General features: G+C 39.4%; 1 protein-coding gene across 2 annotated transcripts; it reads left to right on the plus strand.

Annotated features, from left to right (window-relative positions):
* Window positions 1-888: 888 nt before the first annotated feature.
* cnih2 (cornichon family AMPA receptor auxiliary protein 2) lies at window positions 889-11,762 on the plus strand. Of its 2 annotated transcripts, none has more exons than XM_085363528.1 (6): window positions 889-1,026; window positions 4,009-4,077; window positions 7,816-7,863; window positions 11,275-11,387; window positions 11,466-11,609; window positions 11,735-11,762. In XM_085363528.1, the coding sequence occupies exons 1-6, from the start codon at window positions 889-891 to the stop codon at window positions 11,760-11,762; spliced, it is 540 nt and encodes a 179-aa protein (XP_085219654.1). The 2 variants fall into 2 exon arrangements, with proteins under 2 accessions (XP_085219654.1, XP_085219655.1); XM_085363529.1 differs by lacking the exon at window positions 889-1,026 and adding an exon at window positions 2,010-2,090.
* Window positions 11,763-19,775: the final 8,013 nt, after the last annotated feature.

Raw genomic sequence — 19,775 nt, forward strand, 5'->3', positions numbered from 1 at the left:
TAGATCCCTCTAACAGAGGAATTACTTTTCTGAATAAGCCTACATTGGCCACACAAATAATACGAGTATCAACACTTACATTAGGTGGCACTAGTGGATTCTGTTCATTAATAGAGTGAGAGAATAATCAAAAAGTGAGATTGAGGTATTTAATGAATGCACTGAGAGAATTGAAGGAAATGACAAATGACTGAGAACAACACCCTGTAACAGACAGAGCTATATTTTATGGCATGACAGATGACTGAAAGCTTGGGCGAAAGGGGCTAATAAGGAAGGGGGGGGCACACCAGACATTTGCAGCCTTCCCTGCCCCCTCATCAGTCTCACGGGAACAAGGGATTATGGAAATGTATAAATGCAAGAGAGGGGGAGTCTGACAGACAGAGAGGAAGAGAGAAAGGCAGAGGGGAGAGCAAACAAGAGCGGGAGGGAGACAGAGCGATGCTATTGGCTGACCGTTATAACATCAACCGTGATGGAAATATTTCTCTCGCAGTCTAAGAAATAGAGGAAGAGACAGCCAGAGACAGTAGACTCAGGAAGAACATTCAGGTCTGTTTTCAAAATCTTTGAAAGGGATGAAAAGAAGGGGGAGTTAAAGAAGAAAGAAAGAAAGGAAAAAGAAAGCAGGGTACACGAGGAGCAGGAGAGATGATAGTAAGGTGGACTAACTTATGACTCCTGAGGGCTGTGGAGATTTTTTTTTTACTTAAGAACAGAAGCGCTTTATTTTTCTTTTAAATCAGCACGAATGGGTTTCAACATGTAGACACTCTGCAGGCTTCTGTGTAAATATTTCCCTGCTAGAATTTAACTATTTAACCTGCACATCAGCAGAGACAAGGCTTCACGTCTTTCTTTTTGTTTTTTGGAGATAACTGAGGGATGCGCTTGAGACAAACATGCAGAGCAGACAGTTCTGACATGGTGTCGACCCAAATTGACAGAGAAGAGGAAAGAGTGGACTGTTCAGATGCAGACACGTCTCCTACCAGGCACAGGTATTCGCTACTCGATATTAAGGTCAGTCAAGATGTCGATCCATGCTAACTGAAACTATCAATAATGTATCGTGATGTCGCATCTCTAAGCCCTCTTGAAGTGCTAACTAATCTTTCGATTCAATTAGAATATCTGCTGCCTCAGTGATTCACCCTTCTCACTTTGTGAAATCAGCAGTGGCAAGTTGTGATTTGCTTTGTCAGAATATAACTGTGTAACATGCAAAGCAATACCTTGAATCTCAGCTAGGATGTAAATAATTACTCAGCAGTTTAGCCATCATTATAAGTAAAGACTCTGTAAATAATAACTCACAGATGTAAACCTGTTAACTATGATATGGAAATATATGCGTCATTAATTGTTCTGGATCCCGGAGCAACAGATGAACAGAAAGCCATACAACAAACTACAAAAACTACAAAAAGCCATAACCGACTGGGACAATAATTCTCGCTGTTTTTACTGCTCTTAGTATCGACTAGTAACCTGTGCTTCTGTTGTCGGCGTGTCAGTCAGACTCTTGGTGGTTCGTCAGTAAAAACAAAAAAGAAAAAAAAACCCATGATGTGTAGGCTTTCTCTAAAGAGAAACTGCAGGAAGGACAAGGAGGAGACAGACATTTTCCCTGTCAGAGACTGAAAAGAGGAGCACTGGGCCAGCGGCAGACTACTGTGGCTGTGAACAGACACACAAGTGCTTCCTAGATCAAAGCAAGGAAGGAGCTGTCCTGCTGTCAGATTTACAAGAAGAGACAAAGACAGAAAGCAAGTAAGCAGTGGAGCTGCGACGTCAGCTGATTATTGATTGTTTCTAAAACTGAGTGCTTTACCCACCTGGACAATATAGACTCAGCTTGCATCAAAGGGGGAAACCAACAATAGCCTCTACCACAGTAAAAGGAGGAGGGGGAGTGACCAGTAGCCAGAGAGAGGCAGAGAGCAGGGAACCAGTTTCCTTTCTCTCCCTTCACCCGTGTCCTTGTCAGGCTGGCTGGTGCAGCCATGGCGTTCACCTTTGCGGCCTTCTGCTACATGCTCACCTTGGTACTGTGTGCAGCTCTCATCTTCTTTGTCATATGGCAGGTGAGTGGCACGGTGAACACACCAGAACTAAGACTGACACACGTAGGGCCTGCAGCATCCTCACTGTAGCATCCCACACAGGCAGACTAGCGCGGCCGCCTACACACAGGTGTACAGAGCTGCTGGCAACATAACATACACACTTCAGCCCCTCTAGAGATAATGATATGCATTAAAGGTGTAATTGTACTTATCAGACACTTCAAATGATCTCCTAAGAGCCACCCAATGACACTTTGACAAAAAGCACAGATTCCTGCTGGCTTCATCCCTCCACATAAAAGCAACTTATGATCCCAGAGAACTGATGATAAACATTTCCACGTAAGGCGTTTGGGCTTCAGCAAACTCCAGATAATGAGTACAGACAGTCAGCAAAACACAGTGATCATAAATCTCACCACCAGACTGTTGTGAATCTGTCTGCCCGCAGGCATTTTCAGTGGAATTTGCACAGCTATCGCTGGAGACCAGTGCGCTCGGTTTGCCTGTTACACAGACTCAACAAACACCGCAGCTTTGATCTCTCACCTTTAACATTCCCTCCGTGGAGGCAGGAACACGGCGAAGCACAAAAACGCATCATTATGAATATAGGACTTGAAATGACTAACGTACCAATTGACTAAGTGGGTGAGACTACATATGACTCAGTGAGTGTGTCTGTGTGTGAAAGAGACAGCGAGAAGCCTGCGTCTGGCTCGGCTCTCGAGCATGTGACCGAAACGCTTATCAACCTATGATTTTGTTCACCCCTTCCCCCAGTCTGCTTCCACCCACGGGCACAGCACCCCAACTGTATGTGGCCGTCGACCAATCAGAACCTCGGTTCACTGGTATAGTAACCATGGTGCCCACTGAGGGGCTCATCATGTCGCCATGGAAACTGCATCTGTTTACAACAGAGCTAATTGTGAACGAAGACGAGGGAAAGCCATATAGGCTCGTACAGTATGTGGAAGGTGCTCTCCCCTTCGTGCCATCAGTCACTGCTGATGTTCACTTTTCTGCAAATGATGTCTGCTTGTTATGGCTTTTCAATGAGCCGTCAAAGGGAAGCTTAGCTCTTTAAAACCTGAGCCGATGATAAGCACAGCAGGTGGCCTTTACACTCCGAATTATTCGTGTTTTTATAGAGCTATTAATCAGGGAGCTAGTGAGAATAATTGTCACTTATACTCGCCTCACTGGAGGCAGTTAGAGTGTATTGGTGTATCTGAACAAGTGCCCTCAGTATATTATATTTCAATATGCAGAGAGACACTCAAGACAGTGTATGTACCAGAAATGTACCGCAATGCTCTTAAATATCAACCCAGCTAAAAAATGCTCAGTCAAAGAGCTTCTTGCATTTTAAATTTCTCAAGCACTTCTTGGACGACTCCTGGCATTTGTGTCTTAATATTAATCTTCCAATGTGAACTTAATTACTGGTCTCAACGTAAGAATCAACCCTTATGTAATTTCTTAGTGCAATGCATTTATCTACTCCTGCAGCTTTTCATAGTTTTTTTTTTTACAGGAATTGGATAATGCAAAGCTGTATGGGGTGAATTAACCATCCAAGCTGTTCTTATTCAGGGACAAATTTCAATCAAAAATCCTTTAGCACAAGCACTACTACATAATCACACATGATGTCAACACAACATGACCTTCCTAACAGCATAAAGGGCAATAGCAAATGTCTGCATTTACATATGCCACTAACTCACCATATGTACTCAAAGTGATCTGAAAGCAGCTGCAGCTGTGGATGTAGGGATCGCAACAGTGTTCAGCCGACTCAGCCGAACCAAATTTACGAGTGGCGAGAAGACAACAGCTACATTTGCATTACAGTTGCAGCGTAGTGGTGGTGAAACAAAAACAAGCTCACGTGTCCAATATTATTATTTTATTTTATTATTTTTTTCAGATCATTGCGTTTGATGAGCTTCGCACAGACTTCAAAAACCCCATCGATCAGAGCAATCCCACCAGAGCGGTAAGAACCCTGCTGTTTCACTTCTTGCAAGAATGATCAAACCTTCATGTGCACACAGAGAAATCCCTTCTTTGTACTTTCAAGGAGACTATACATTTAAGGTTTTGCCCCCCAAATATTGCCTATGCTGCATATTTTCCGAGCACAGTTCACAAAGTTTCACGTTCATTTCATAAATAAACACAGCAAACGCTTTTTTCCAAGCCTGCAATCACCAAAAAAAATGAAATCATCATGTTATGTAAATGAGAGTTTGGGGTTTTTGGAGCGAAAGCTTTCATATATTTAATTCGGCTACATTTAGCCTTATTCATTAATATTTCTAAATCAAATATTTGCCCTACTTTGAAAACACTAATCCAAGCTTCCAGGTGATTGCTACAGTAACACCCAGGCAGTGTTTCCCTGAATGCTCATTTGTATGCAGATTGAAGCAATCAGCCTCCTACAAAGACCACGGCTCGTTGGCTTAATCAGTTACAGAGATTCATGCAAATGAAGTTGCTTTTTAGACAATGAGATACTGTAGTGTCGCCACAATAGGAGTGCAATTTGGAGTTTTCACCTTACCGTAACGAGAACAAACGCATTCACTCGATCCAAAGTGACAGATAAATAATTGCTGATTGAAAGTTAGCGCAACTATTTATCCTCTCATGTTGCAGAGCTGTTTGCTTACAGTATGTATAAGTTTTCTTCTGAAGATGAAATAACATTATCATGAGTCAGTAGTTCGAGCTATTATTCGCTTAGCAAGTTAACAGCAGCTGTGATTATCGTTTTCACAGGATAGCTAATGTTCTAGCAATCATGTGAACCTGCATCTGAACTGCAAAGTGAGAGTGATGAGGAGTGGGAGAGGAAACTGTGAAAGCAGACTGTAGGAGTGTGAAGGAATGCCAGCTACAAGGGGGTGGACACAATAACTGCAACACCTGTAAATTATAATGCAGTCAAATACAATGGAGCACAAAAGCCACAGTGGATCTTTTACTTTCCTCGGGACAACGATGGAGAGCTGTCTGACAAACAATCCCCATTAGAACTTTTCTGGTTTCACAGCAGTGAGATAAGTATTGAGGCCACTCTGTAGGACTGGTGACAACCTAAACACGCTGTCTGATGTCACCGTTTCAAATGTGTTCAGAAATAACTGGATCTGGCAGGACGCGACACTGCCGGTCTCTCCCCAAAATCAATAAGCTGCACAAACAGAAGACAAGCGAAGGCAACAGCCATGGAAGATAAACAGCAATTATATTTGTGGTTAGCTGAGAGCAACACATGTTCACTAGAGTGCGGTTGTGTACAAAAAAGGACAAAAGCAGTCAATATTTGTCGGGAAGAGAGAGAAAGAAATGATAGAAAGACAGAGCGGAAGAAGCTAGACATCTGTTTTTGAATCAGGTTTCTGCGTAAAGCCTTTAATCACAGTAACACTCAGAGGGAGAACCACCCCATCCATAAAGAGCCCTTCTATGGCTACTTCCCCCGTTAAAACAACAAAATTAAACACATCATAGTGGTAAAATTTATTCCTTTTCAGGCCTCCTTTTATGCCATTAGCTCTAGAAAAGTTATGAGGCAGATTGTCAGGGAGATCACTCATTTGTGTCTCTGATAATAACGGCTTAATTAGATTACCAATCTAACTACAGCACTCTTTGCCCTGTAATTGTTGCTCCTTTATCTCTTCTGTATATTGTGTATATTGTGAAATGTCTCCGCTGCCTTTGATTAACATCCTCAGTCATGTTTCTTTATTGGAACTATTAAATATTCAGAGCAAATTGGATGACCTGACACAAATAGGGCCACCTCGGGGAGGCTACGAGCTGTAAAATCTGAGCAGCGCAATGATTTACACCGACAACAATAAACCATATGATGCACAGAAGCTAGGCTGGCACTTTCGCTCCTTAAATAACAGCACTGTGGAGGAAGGACTAGAAAGAAAGAACGAAAGAAAGAAAGAAGGCAGGAAATTACACTGAGCATACTAACAACAGTGAAGGTAGAGTGCCTGTGTCTAATTCAGGGCAAAATCCACTTTTCCCTTTCAGGTCACCAGTTTTAATTTATGTCCACAGACTCATAAAAGCTGGATGTTGCTCCAGCTACACTAAGCCGATATCACCGGTTGGTAGCCAAGATAGATGCCTCAATATGTCAGAATGACTAGACATGCTTATCCACTTGATGTATTATATTTAACAAAATAAATGAAGCCAAGCAAATTAACAGCCCTGTGATAATTATCTGACTATAGACATTATGGTTACACAATAGAGCAATAACTTTCTGTTGATGGAAACGGATAAACGGGGCAAATGAAGTAGAGCAAAACATCTAATTTGCCTTGCTGACTAATCAATGGACAACCAAAGAAAACATCTGCATGAGCCGAATATCTGATGTCAGGCTCATGTACTCAAAGACGGATGGCTTTAATTTTAAAACTGATAATTGAGCTTTCTATAATGGCTCAGAGACTCCGAGCTGATAGCTTTACAAGATAAGGTGGGAGATGTGCGCACAGGGTTTTTTCCCTGCAATATGAGATTTGCTTCTCAAATAGGTTTCAGCCACATAAATGAAAAACAAATCAACACCATTGTAAGTACTTTATTATTATTATTAACTGAAAATGAATTTATTCAAGTATAATATACAGTTTGTGTTTCTCAAATTTCATAAAAAATAACAAGTCTGATTTCTGCCATAGGTGGGCACAGGTATGATTAATGACATTCATTAAGGCTCTAGATCAGGACTGTCACTAGTGTCATTAATAAAACCTATATTTAACTCATATTTCATGCAAAAGTTGTACCTGTTGTATGTGCCCAGATCATGGTTATGGCCTTATAGTCCACAGCCAAATGAAAAGTCCTGTCTGCACCAAACCAAGGTTATTATAAATAAAAATAAAAGACTGGCCTAAAAAACAAAAATAAATAAATAAATAAAACTAAAATACACTAAAAAAATCCATATGATTGTATCATTTTGGTCAAATTAACCAACAATACCAGAATGAAGAAGTACTTGCGTGTGTGTGTTTATTAGAACAGGGATGTCTACGCAACTGTGTGTGTGGGTCTGTGTATTTTAATATTGTAATACTGTTTTGTATCGTATTGTGTTGAACTTCTGACAGACACCACATGTATAACAACAAAAAGCTGCGGCTAAAAAAAAGAACCGAAAAACTGTATTAAACTTAAAATTATTAAACAATAGAAACTAAAGTGAAATGAGCAAACTCACTCTGGAAACTAACTTAAATAAAAATTTAAAAAACAGATCTATGATAAAACTGCACCAAAGTGTAAAAATATGTATTTTAGACGTATGATGAAAACAAACTCGGGAGTTTTAGTTTTTTAAAAAAGAAGGTAGTTAATTAATTACTATCAGTTGGTAAGTGTATTTTTCCATGGTACTATTGTTGGCCTGGTGATCTAATGTAATATACAGCTGCATATTACAGTATCACTATACCCATAATACTGATATTTAAGCAGGAATGCTAACATAAAACTAGCCATCAGGTCCAGTTTTTAGATTTTATCACTATATTTAATATCTGTCCAGTTTAAAAAATCCTCCAAAATAATAATAATAAATATTCACTCCAGTCTATGATCGTCTATTGTTTCTGCTATGAGACAGCTATTTCTGTTAGGCATTGACAGTAATATTGTTGACCGGACTTTCTTTATATCCTCTCCACAGAGAGAAAGGATTCTCAACATTGAAAGGATCTGCAACCTGCTTCGCAGGGTGAGTAATAGCTGTTTTTCATCTGCTGGTGGTGGATGACTAAAGCAGAGGGGCTTCACAGAGCCATGACCGTTTGTCTTTTTTCATTGTGAGGACCATGACACACACTGATTCATTTCACATGTAGCCCGTCCCCACAACACGCCATTACCTCTTTACAGGCACACAGTGATGGAGAGCACTGATACAGCCCAGATGTTGTCAGCTTTTTATTTCAAGGCTTTCAGAAAAAGAACTTTGTGTCCGTGAAAGATCACACACTGTGGAGGCCATTTTAAACATGCTTGTGCTTGAAGATGGCCAGTGCCATTGGGTTTTTTTGATTCAAAGTTAATGGATAAATAAATAAAAATATATAAAATTACAAGAGTTTAATTTAATACTACTACTACTACTAATTGTAGTATTAGGGTCTATATGCTAATGTAGTAAAGAGCATTTTCTGAGAAGGTTTGCCCTGGGTTCAAATTGTTACCATTTTCTCGGGTTTTTTTTACGTTTTTCTTTATATAGCTGCTCAGTGCAAGAAAATAAAATGCCACTGATGCATAATTACAATACCACCATGTTATTGAAAAGGAACTCTTATTGCTGCAGTGGAAATATAATTTCAATTACCCTTAACTGCTACACAGGTTTAATCTAGCGTGGTAATTAGACTACATATGTATTAGTGATATTTGCTCCAACCAATCACTGCTGAAATTGGTTCCACTAAAAATATTCAAATAATATTGAAACAGATTGTAATGATTGATGGAGCCAGCTAAGGGTTATGATGTCAGTCAAAGAAATGTAAGTTGTTATTTTGCAGCCATATTTTTGAACTAGCATCGAGATCAAATTGCTACGTGTATGTGATGTGATAGTTCTTATTACATTAAGTTCACATTAAATAAGGTTCATTTGTATAGCACTACAAAGTACTTCCCAAAAACAGAATAAACAAACAATAGATTTTTATAAAAATTAAACTATTAATCACTTAAAATAGACCATGCAAGACTTTATAAAAGCGATAATGTGTAAAGAATAAATTGAAATGAACATAATTAAAAGTTAAAACAAAACTTGGTGTTAAGCTAAGAATCTTAAAGATAAAAATGTTATAATAAAATTTGCAAGAAACAGGTCTTTAGCAGTAAAACACTAAAAGAAGACACTGGCAAAACTACCCTGAATGCTGCAGGCAGGTCACCCCACAACCAAGAAGTAGTGATGTGCGGATCGATCCTGAAATATCAATTCCTCCGATACCAGTCATTTATGTTCTAGAATCGATTCTCACATTAAAATATCGATATTTTAGTAATTTAGGGTAAATTTGTAGTTTATCATTAACAGGAACACAGTGGAAAGAAACTATAACATTCGGATTGTCTACACTCAAAGGAACTACTTCCTCTTCCGCCTTTCATAGTCATTTGCGAAATAGGCTGTCTGTCTTGCAGCCCCTTGGCGTGCGCACTCACAACAATGGCTGAGCGTAATTGGAGTCATGTGCGAACCTATTTTACCTCCACAAAAACTGAGACGTGGTTTGCGATACATGTGGCAAAAACGTGAGGTGTTGTGGCCACACTAGGGAGACAAAGGCTATTGGGGGGATAAATACATTTTACAGTGTTTATTTATCGGATAAAATACGTTAAATGTCCGGAAACAGTGGGGGTGTCCAAATTCAGAGGCTGCTTCCACCTGAGGGCCCGGCCTTCGCGGTCTAAAGAAAGCCAGGTAGTACGGCACGAGCTCCCTCGGTGGAGTGAAACTGCCGTCTGCTCCTTGCTATCTAAAATATAACCGGGCACTGGCGTAAACTCTCGACCGTCTCACACTTCTGTTTAATCAGTTTTCTGTTTGACGTTTATTCAGCTGTGTGAAAACCCCGAGGAACCCTCCTGAGGGATTAATAAAGTTACATTTTATTTAATCTAATCTAATAACTTTAATCTCAGCCAAACTGATTTACTCACAAACAAATAAAACACTGAAAAAGCCAAACAATAACATTTTTAAGTTATCTAAGTGACTTATATATCATGTTTAACCCGAGTAGCGAAAGACCGCAGGGGTTTGAAAACAATGTGTCGATGGGCTCAGATATTTGAAGTTTACACAGCTACATTCTCACCTGAAAATATGTTAAAAGTTTTTTTGCGACCCAGAAAGAGAAATAAGAGTAATATTAAAACTAAGCATTGTTGGAAACAAGTACTCTGATGTCCTGTAATCATTATGACGCTATAATTTGAGCTACAATAAATAAAATAAGTTTTTGTACAAAGTATCGGTATCGGATCAGTATCGTCGATACCACCCTGAATATTACTTTGTATCGGATCGGAAAGGAAATCAGTGGTATCGCACATCACTACCAAGAAGCCTACTAGGGGTTACTGGTGGGGCTAACCATGCTAGCTTGTTAGCACGGTTAGCAAGGCACATCCACAGACTGTATGAGTTAAAATGAGAAACACAGATACACAAACCTTCTAACAAATATGAAATACTAGAATTTCACTCACCAAAACTGAAGTACAAAGCCACAGCATTATCTGTAAAACAGTTCTATTAAAATGTTCCCGCACACTGAAGCCCGAGTCTGACATCTGAATTAGCGCAGGTGAAAGCTTAAAAGATTTAAGGTGAAAAGCCAAATAAAGAAAAATTCACCTCCTGTAGTCATTTTGTAGGGGTATATTAGTTATAGCAACCAAAACTCTTTTTTGGAACAAGAAAGCTCTTTAACGTAGGATTATATGGTTACTCACTGACTTGTAGAACAACTTTCAAGTGGCCACTTAAGGAACTTTCTGGTGCTTGCAAGCTGGCCTCATTTAGCCTAGACATTACAGCGTCGGTTCATTCTCAGTGCTCTCATTGCACTGCTTTTGGCTGCTACAGGCAGCTATTTTCAGAGAAAAGTTCTGAAAAGTGGTAACACACTCCCTGCCCAGCATGAAACACTAAAATGTTGATAAGTAAGTGTTCAGAGCTTGTTTCTGCTGCCATCAAGTTGCCCCCCAAAAGTTTTTGTCCTTTCACAGTAAATGTAGTTTTATCATCTTTGTTGCTATCCTGTTGCCATCTTGAGTCTTAACCCCATCTCAGATTTTCCCAAATAGTATTTTAACAACCAAACGCTAGACTTTACATCACAAGAAAAAAAGGTCAGCAACTTACATCACCTTCTACTAATGTATAAAAAAGAGTCCACATGCAAGTGAACATATATTTGCACCCGTAACAGCAGCTAGCCCTGACTAACAGCAACACCTTCCGTGTGAAAGTGTTTGCCCTGCAGTGTGGTCTTGTACACTGTAATTCTATCACATCAGTGTTTTCTAAAGAGTTGTTGGAGTGTTATCACTTAATCATTTCAGTTTCCGTCCTTCTTATATTTCTTATTAGTTGGTGGTACCAGAGTACTCCATCCACGGTCTCTTCTGCCTGATGTTCATGTGTGCTGGAGAGTGGGTCACACTTGGCCTAAATATCCCGCTGCTCTTCTACCATCTGTGGAGGTATGGTCCCACAGCAGATGTGTAACTAGTTTGTGTTGGTCTGATGGGTGAGTGAGCCAAACCTCCTGCTTTTTTCAGGTTTTTTCATCGGCCCGCTGATGGCTCAGAGGTCATGTATGATCCTGTCAGCGTGATGAACGCCGACATTCTCAACTACTGTCAGAAAGAGTCCTGGTGTAAGCTGGGCTTTTATCTTCTCTCATTTTTCTATTATCTCTACAGGTAAGTGGGAGATTTACAATGTTTCTCATTTCATAATGACACTTCAAGGAATCCTTAGACGTGTGTTACGATTCATAAATTTGTAAAATTAATTTTAATTTATCATCCTACACTATTTCTTGTAGTATGGTCTACGCCTTGGTGAGCTTCTAACAAACAGGAGAGATGAAGAAATAAAATAACTGTAAAAGAAAAATTGGAGAACAAACGGAGACACAAACCTTTACTTTCTCCATGTATTCTGACCTTTCTGGCTTTGGGCTTTGGAAGTCTAACCTTGGACTAAGCACGAAGAACAATTTGAGTGAATGTGAATTTTTTTGAAAAAGCCTCTTTTCGATTGTATCATTGTACACCCGATACTTCCGTCGGACAACCGGATGAAATCTTGAAGGACTGAAACGCAGGTGTTTGTGTTGCCTTTGACCCATTATACAATTTAACAATATTTCTGTTCTGAAGGGCTGGATTTTCCCCACGCTGCTCTTAATAATCCAGTCGCTCAACTCACTGTGAATCTCCAAACACTTGGGGACTGGAAAATGAAAAATTATGTCTGTATTCTTTGACTTTGACAATGTACTAAAAGCAGGATTGTTTTGCATATGGAAACTCTGACATCAAACCGTTACTCTGATCGTGTTGCAGGAAATGGGTTAGCAGTGTAAGAGGTTTAATGAACCTGGCATGAGCTGGAGTCTGCACAGACACCTTTAACCAGGACAGAGGATAAAGATTTGCCTGATGCCAGTCTCTGCCAAATGCAAAGTCAAATCAGACATTGGTAAAAAGAAAATAAAATGAAATGAGAAAAAAGCAAGGAATTATCCAGGGTTGACTTAAATAAGTTTGACTTTAAGGGTCAATGCTTGTGATGTGCATTCAAAATAGGTGTGTCCAGAGGGCATATTTTACGCTATATGCTAGGTTCATGCTTTCCAAAGAGCGTTCAGCTCAAACATGCCAAAATGTTACCGCTGAAAATCATTGTGCCAAATATAAAATCAAGGTCAAAAGAAAAATGATGAGACTAGAAAGTAGTTGCAGTATTTTGTGCTCTCAAACCTTATCTTTAATTCTACTTTCTTTGGCACAATATTGTTTTTCCTCAAAAAAAAGAAAAAAGAAAAAAAACTTTAGTTTTGTTGTGTTTTTTAGTGTGCAGGAAGCACCTTATTCCTCTTTCCAGTGATGTTTACTCTTATTCATCTGCATTTATACTATAGCCATCTTAGCACAGCAACTCTTCTCTGATTCGAGGTAGAATAGCATAGCATAGTCATCTCATGTACAAAAAAGCAATTAATAACAGTAATCTAGCAATGTAAATTGAGTCATGAGACATATCGATCCAGTGTTATTCAGTGTTTGTAACAGTGAGTGGGACAAAAGTGGCAGATGAGACAATAACGACTCTATGACAGTGTTTCAGCTGTTTAAGGAGTGCAACGACAGCATCGCAATACATCGACAAACATACAGCTGCAAAGGCAACAGACGTAAGAGACACACAATCTTGCTGATGACCAAGATTTATAAACAGTAAAGCCTTTCCTCGGCTGGCCTTTGCCGCCATGTGTTCATTAGATGGATCTGTTTGCAGATAAGTGATGGTTCAGATGTGTGATATCAGTAGGAAAACAGAAACTCTGGGGGCCTGAGAACAAGCTGTGATATTTGCCATACACCAACTCCAGGTGTACTAAATGGTGGTGTTTGATAGACAAACTGTGGGCTCAGATAGGAAAAAATGAGGTAAGGAGTCTCCGGAGAACACGGGTGGGCATTTCTCAGCTGCTAGACATGGCTGGCTGTAATCAGTTACCTTGCCCCCAGCCCTGACTAACCACGTCTTACTGTCAAGGAATGCCCACTTAAAATAATGGTCTCAGCTGCTGCAGCCTACTGAAGTTCTTGTTACGTAGAAGGATTCACAGCAAAAATTGACAAACTGTCATGACATTTATCCAATAATTAAATAGTAGATCTGTTTAAATAAATTTAATTACATTTTATTTTGATAGCACAAAATCACAAGAAGTCACATTTATATTACAAAGTAAAGACCCTACAATAATAGAAACAAAACCCCAACAATCAAACGACCCCCTATGAGCAAGCACTTGGCAACAGTGGGAAGTAAAAACTCCCTGATCATTCGATCAGTGATAAAAGTAACAGTATAATTTTCCAGTGTGTGTTAGCAATATATGAAATTTATTTCTAATGAAAACTATGTTTTCCTTAGAAAACGCCCACACTGCACTGTATACCAGTGCTTGAGGCTGTTTTGCTAAGCTCAGCAAATTCAATACAAATGTTTGTGTACATCAGCATTTCACGCTTTCTTGCCCTGCCTGTATTACTTAGCCACAAGCCTATATTTTTCACTGTAGTTTTAGCAAATGTCCCTCAAAACAGGAATAAATGCAATATTTCTTATAGAGAGAAACATTTTTGCATCAGCACTTTTTCCGGCAACAGCACTGTGTTTATCAGATTCATAAAACATTAGCCCCATGCACATTTGTCAAGCTGAAACACTGGGGGGAACGAAATGTACCAAGCCTTTGCTACAACTGGAATACTCACATTAGCTGAATTGTGGTTTGTTAATTTTCACAAAATGTGTTGGCAATTTGGAAAGGATGACTTTAATTCCTAATATTCAATTCAATTCAGTTTTATTTATATAGCTCAAAATCACAACAACAGTGGCCTCAAGGTGCTTTATAGGTGGAAGGTAAAGACCCTTCAATAGTAAAAAGAAAACAGTGAAAATCCCAGCAATCATATGACCCTCAGTGAGCAAGCGCTTTGGTGACGGTGAAAAGGAAAAACTCCCTTTTAACAGGAAGAAACCTCCAGCAGAACCAGGTGTAGGGAGGGGCGGCCATCTGCCGTGACTTTTTGGGATGAGGGGAGGAAGGTTGTGGAAGAAAAGCAGAAATTAATAATAATTAATATAAATCCATGAAGTGTCCAGAACGTACTTACAGTTCTAAAATCACCTTCATTGACTGACATACAGTATGCTCTACATTACAGGAAGCCTAATTTCTTCAAAAAATATATCATATATTAGTCTTAAAGGAGAAAAAAACATGTTTTATAACCATTAATAACCCGTGTCGTTAATGTAGCTGCACTGTAGATGTTCAGGACATACACATACATAAATATAAACAAAGCCTTATCTAAGTCTGAAATCAAGGCACGCAGAGCAAATCAAACTGCCTGTGTGATCTGAATCGCAAGCACTGAAGCAATTTCAGTAGGCTGTCAGTGTGTCTGAAGACAAGACGGTGTATGCTGTTCCAAATAATGTCAAAAGTAATCACAGGACACTGAGACCTCAAAACTACAGTGTGAGCGTGTAGAGTCTGGACAATCGCTTCTAAAGCACAGGAACACGAGGAGGAAAAAAAGGGGGGAGGAGACATACAGCTTGGTTGAATGTCATGTAGTTGCTGTGAACAAAGCCTTTTAGAAAACTGTATTTGAGTATAATTATTTGTATCTGTCTTTTATACATTTCTCATCAACGTACGCTATAGTAAATTTGGTGGATGACTTTATATATATAGATATTAGGCTACACTATGATGTACAGCCGTGCCATGCCGTATTCTAATAAAACAACGATGCCAAAATGTCCATTTCTATGTCGATCATTTCCTGCCTGTTGAGGGTCAGAATTTATTTGTCCATCTGTGAAGAGTTGTCACAGAAATGCGATGTTTCTTCCGAAGATGTGCTAGAAGAGAAAAAATAAAACTGAAGGATGATGGGGACACTGAGTGGTGCATTAGACTGAGGGATAGGAGACGAACTGCCTCATTGAGAAGCTGTTGAAAAACAGCTGCATTTAGAAGTGGTTCCAGAGACATTCAGCCAACCTCTCTAAAGGCACCAGAATAACTAAATACCAATACTGATGTGGAAAAAGCTTCTACTGGAGGGCAGCAGAGAGAGGATTAAAGCCTTTCATTAACGTCTGCACCTTCAGAATACTAACATTTCAAATTATAGAGCTCTGGATGCCTATTAGATTACATAATAAAATGAAGCTGACAGAGTTCGTCTCCACAGAGAGACATCATCACTTCTGAAAATGTCACTGTAGCTATATAACATTTAAAATTCACAAGTTGTGATTCCTCAGAGAGAGAGGGGGGAGAGAAAAAAGACACACAACCTAAAACACTGAGTGTGGGTCTAAACTGGCTCTGGGGCTCATTTGTAGAGTCTGAAAGGTTTGCCAGGTTATCACTTGTTTAAATAATGATTCAGACAGAAAACAGAGAAACAACAAGGCTTCAAGTTGGCGTTTTCCCCTCTGTTTGAAGAGGACAGATCATTCTCCGCTGTCACCATGGAAACTAAACTGTATTAGAAATTCCTGTTGACTCACTCTGAAGCTGAAAACACAGAAAAATCCAATAGAAGTTGGTGCACATGCCTGGCAGCACTGCTTCACTGCCCAGTGCATTTATATTTATTACATCCACTACATACATATCACTTTCATATAAGCAGTTATGACACTTGCTTACACCAAGACACAGACACTGACACGCGCGCATATATACAACATTCACACACACACTGAACCCGCTCACTCACAGCACATGCATCTGTTTCTCGTTCCCTCTCATCCCACGATTCACACTGTTTCACACTCATCATCTCGGGCTCTTCCTTTTTTCAGCACCCTCCACCACCATAATTGTCTCAACTCCTTTCCCCTCTCTCCTACGTCTGTGCACCTCTCAGCCAGGCGTTACCATGGAAACTGGCTAACAACTGATGGGCTTGAAAACGTCAGGATTGGCATGCACGATTGGCAAGCACGCGCGCGCTCGGAGGTGCATGCACAAACACACACATACATATTGTGCACATTCATTATTATACAATTCAAGCTTGGTGCATGTTATTCTGGCTCTATAGGCATGCATGCATAAGGAAACGATAGGTATGGTGAAGGGGTGCACACCAAATTTAAGGGGGGTGGGGGTTAATTTAAGAAAAATTAAAGAAAAAAGGAGAAGAATAAAAAATATGTAGTTACTGACTGTCCCTTTTTTGAATGCACACTCGGATTCCTGTAAAATGCAAAATGATTTTGGTTTGACATTCATCATAAACACTCTGCGCATGCAGTGAGACCTTTTTATATGTTTGAAAACTCAAAACAACAAATGAAAACGTAAGCTACTTCCAGCTGCTCCCTTAGACACAAGGGGTTACCACAGCGGGTACCTCCGCATGTTTGGTTTGGAGGATTTTCACACCGGATGCCCTTCCTGACATAAGCCCCCATGAAATGTATGAAAATCAATCAACCAGATTTGTCACTGCATATCATGGATGTATTACAAAATTAGCATGATGTTTTTGCATTTTTTTCTGAAGTCCTAAGTTTGTGGAAGGAGCAGATGTGCTGTCTTAGCAGTCTCTTTTTGTTTCCAAGGATGTGTCAAACCTGTTCACACTTATGTTTTTATTTGGACTGTGCATCGTCTGTCCAGACAGAGACACGAGCGTGACTCACTCTGTCAGCTGCTGTCTCACTTATATAAATAAATTTCATCAAACTAACTACTAACTTCATTTTCAGTAACTGGCCTTAGAAAGTCATGACTTGGCTGCTGTTGTCTTCCCCTCTTCACTGTTATGTGAGACTGCTTTAAGACGAGTCTGAAAGTTCCCGGGTCACGTTTAAGGCCGCTTTATAAACAGAGTATTACTCGCTTGTAACAGACTTTTTAATCAGCCACGTCTGCTCATATCTAATTTTACTTTTCAATTTTCAGATCAAATTGAATATTTTAAATGGATGAAGCCCTCAGGCTGAGAGTTTTTTTTTTTCCTTTTGGTAATGAGAATGGCAGTCTAATTTTAATCCTGATGACTACTGCAATGCTGATAGTGTAGTTTAACACCTGAAATATCTATATAGCATTTAATTAATACACAGGGAAAGCAACTTTTCACAGATTATACAGAATCAAAGTGACAAGCATTTACAGAATAATTTGGCGCTACGGGGAGTGAAGAATGACAAAGTCTTTACCCACATATGTCAGTTGTCATTATATTCATTAAAGATGGCAGTGTGTTTGCACGGCATCATGTCAAAGAAATCATGAGCTGATACAATGTAATATAATAATGCCATGAGATGGTTTGTGATGTCCTGATTTAAAGAGTTAAGCATTTAGTTCTTATTAAAACTGAACACCTAATCTAAGGGCTAATTACTCATTTTGTATAGAGACTTGTCAGTCACAAGTGTGATGATGACTTGCAAAGTAGACATCGTATTGTATTACATAATGCTTGGAACAATAGAGTGTATATAAAAGATGGAGGTGTGTCATTAATATCTAGTAGTCTTGGCTAAATACAAACATTGCATTTACATTCGAACTCCAGGTTGAATGACCATAAACAACTATATTATACAAAATGGTGTTGACCAGAAGTTAAAACAGGTGGGATTTAGGATTTAGCTAATTGCAGTAGTTTGCTGGTAGTCCTCAGTCACACTGACCTAGAAAATGGTCAGCAACCCCTTGGCAACGACCGGTCACTGGGGACAAAAAGTGTATTTCCCAAAAGGATGGGGAGCAGTTGCTGGAGACAGCTGGCAGTCGCTAGGGGAAATCTGTTCTGCACCTTGTGGTGGTCCCTGTGGTTATTATCAGATTAGCAGATTGCTGGAGTCACCCACAGTTTGCATGGAAGATGCCAATTTGTCTGCACACACCAACTATTTGCCTCTCTGTGCCTGTGTGACAGACCTAGCTGACATATATTAAGTGATTAAAGTAGTTTAATTACCTTTTGTCATTTATTGTGTGGCTAACTACTGCAACAACAACAAAAAAAGGAAATAAAAGATATTTGGCTGGTTTTTAATGTTCTGAATCTGAATTTATAAGCCACTATATTAGGTGTCAGCCATATTTATTACTGATATATATTAATAAGAAGCGGCTTGGTGTAATAGCCACACCTGAACTTACTGACTTCAAAGCTAGAGTTTACATTCCAGGTGAGATTTGTCATTTCGTTGGTTTATGTATGAACACTTTTTGCGGTTGACTACAGTTACTTTTTGAAGTTATATTTTGTTATTATTTTGTGTCACATGCACAGGTATCTGTGGTGTAATCCAGCCTTATAATTACCATATGAACAAAATATGTAATAAAATTTTAAAAAGAACAAAAACAACAGGCACAGTACATGCTGCACATGCACACAAATATTCGCATATCCTATAAAAAGCTAAGAAGCTTATGTAATAATTCAGCATGAGTCTAGCCACCATGTAGACACGCATTCACAGTATAGAAGCCCGTTCCTAATTAGCACTTAGCATTTGAAAAACAACACAAAATAGCTTGTGTAGGCGAGGCCAGAGGCCAACAGTACTGTAAATGGGTTTAAAAGGTGAAAAACGAAGGTGTGCATCAGCAGAGTGCTCTGTCATTTGTACGCACACGCCTCACTGCATGTGAGAAAAACATCATTTGCTAGTGTAAATGCAGGGTGATTTATAATGGAATAGGTCAAATATAATACAAACATTATTTTTAGACGAATCTGCATCGTAGCCTAATAGAATAGACGTCTCAATCTGTTTTTTAAAAGGGCAACAAACAAGCTCAAGCATTGAAGCGCCATAAAAACCAAACTGCTGATCATCGCACAGTCATGAAAGATTTTGAGATTGCCTAAACAAAAAAACCTCTTCTCAAAGTGATGCATCAGTTCAGCAATAATGTGGCCACCTGTCACCTCCACAGCAAAAGAAGCTACTCTAATGCAAAACCTCAAGAAGAAGTAATTATTGCTTTAGTGCTGACAGAGGCCATTTCAGCAGCTTCTGATTGCATTTACTGGTACTAATATCTGCCGTGTACTTGTTCCTTTAGAATAATTTGAAACAGAGCGAGCTCAGAGATGAAGCCTAACAAATGTTTAAAAAGCCTAGAGGCTTGGCAAACATCTGCTATTGTAGCTTGGAAGCCTGGAAAGAGAATCCATTTGAACAAGATGATAACAGGTTCTAAAAGGTTAGCTAGCTAAAAACAGACATGTTCATAGCAAGTGGCTCCTAATAGCTGCTGTGGTTTTACTACTAAAAATTAC

Source organism: Diplotaxodon limnothrissa, linkage group LG10, assembly GCF_057381915.1.
Source record: "Diplotaxodon limnothrissa isolate DT_005_m linkage group LG10, D_limnothrissa_male_GT1.1, whole genome shotgun sequence".
NCBI lineage: Eukaryota > Metazoa > Chordata > Actinopteri > Cichliformes > Cichlidae > Diplotaxodon > Diplotaxodon limnothrissa.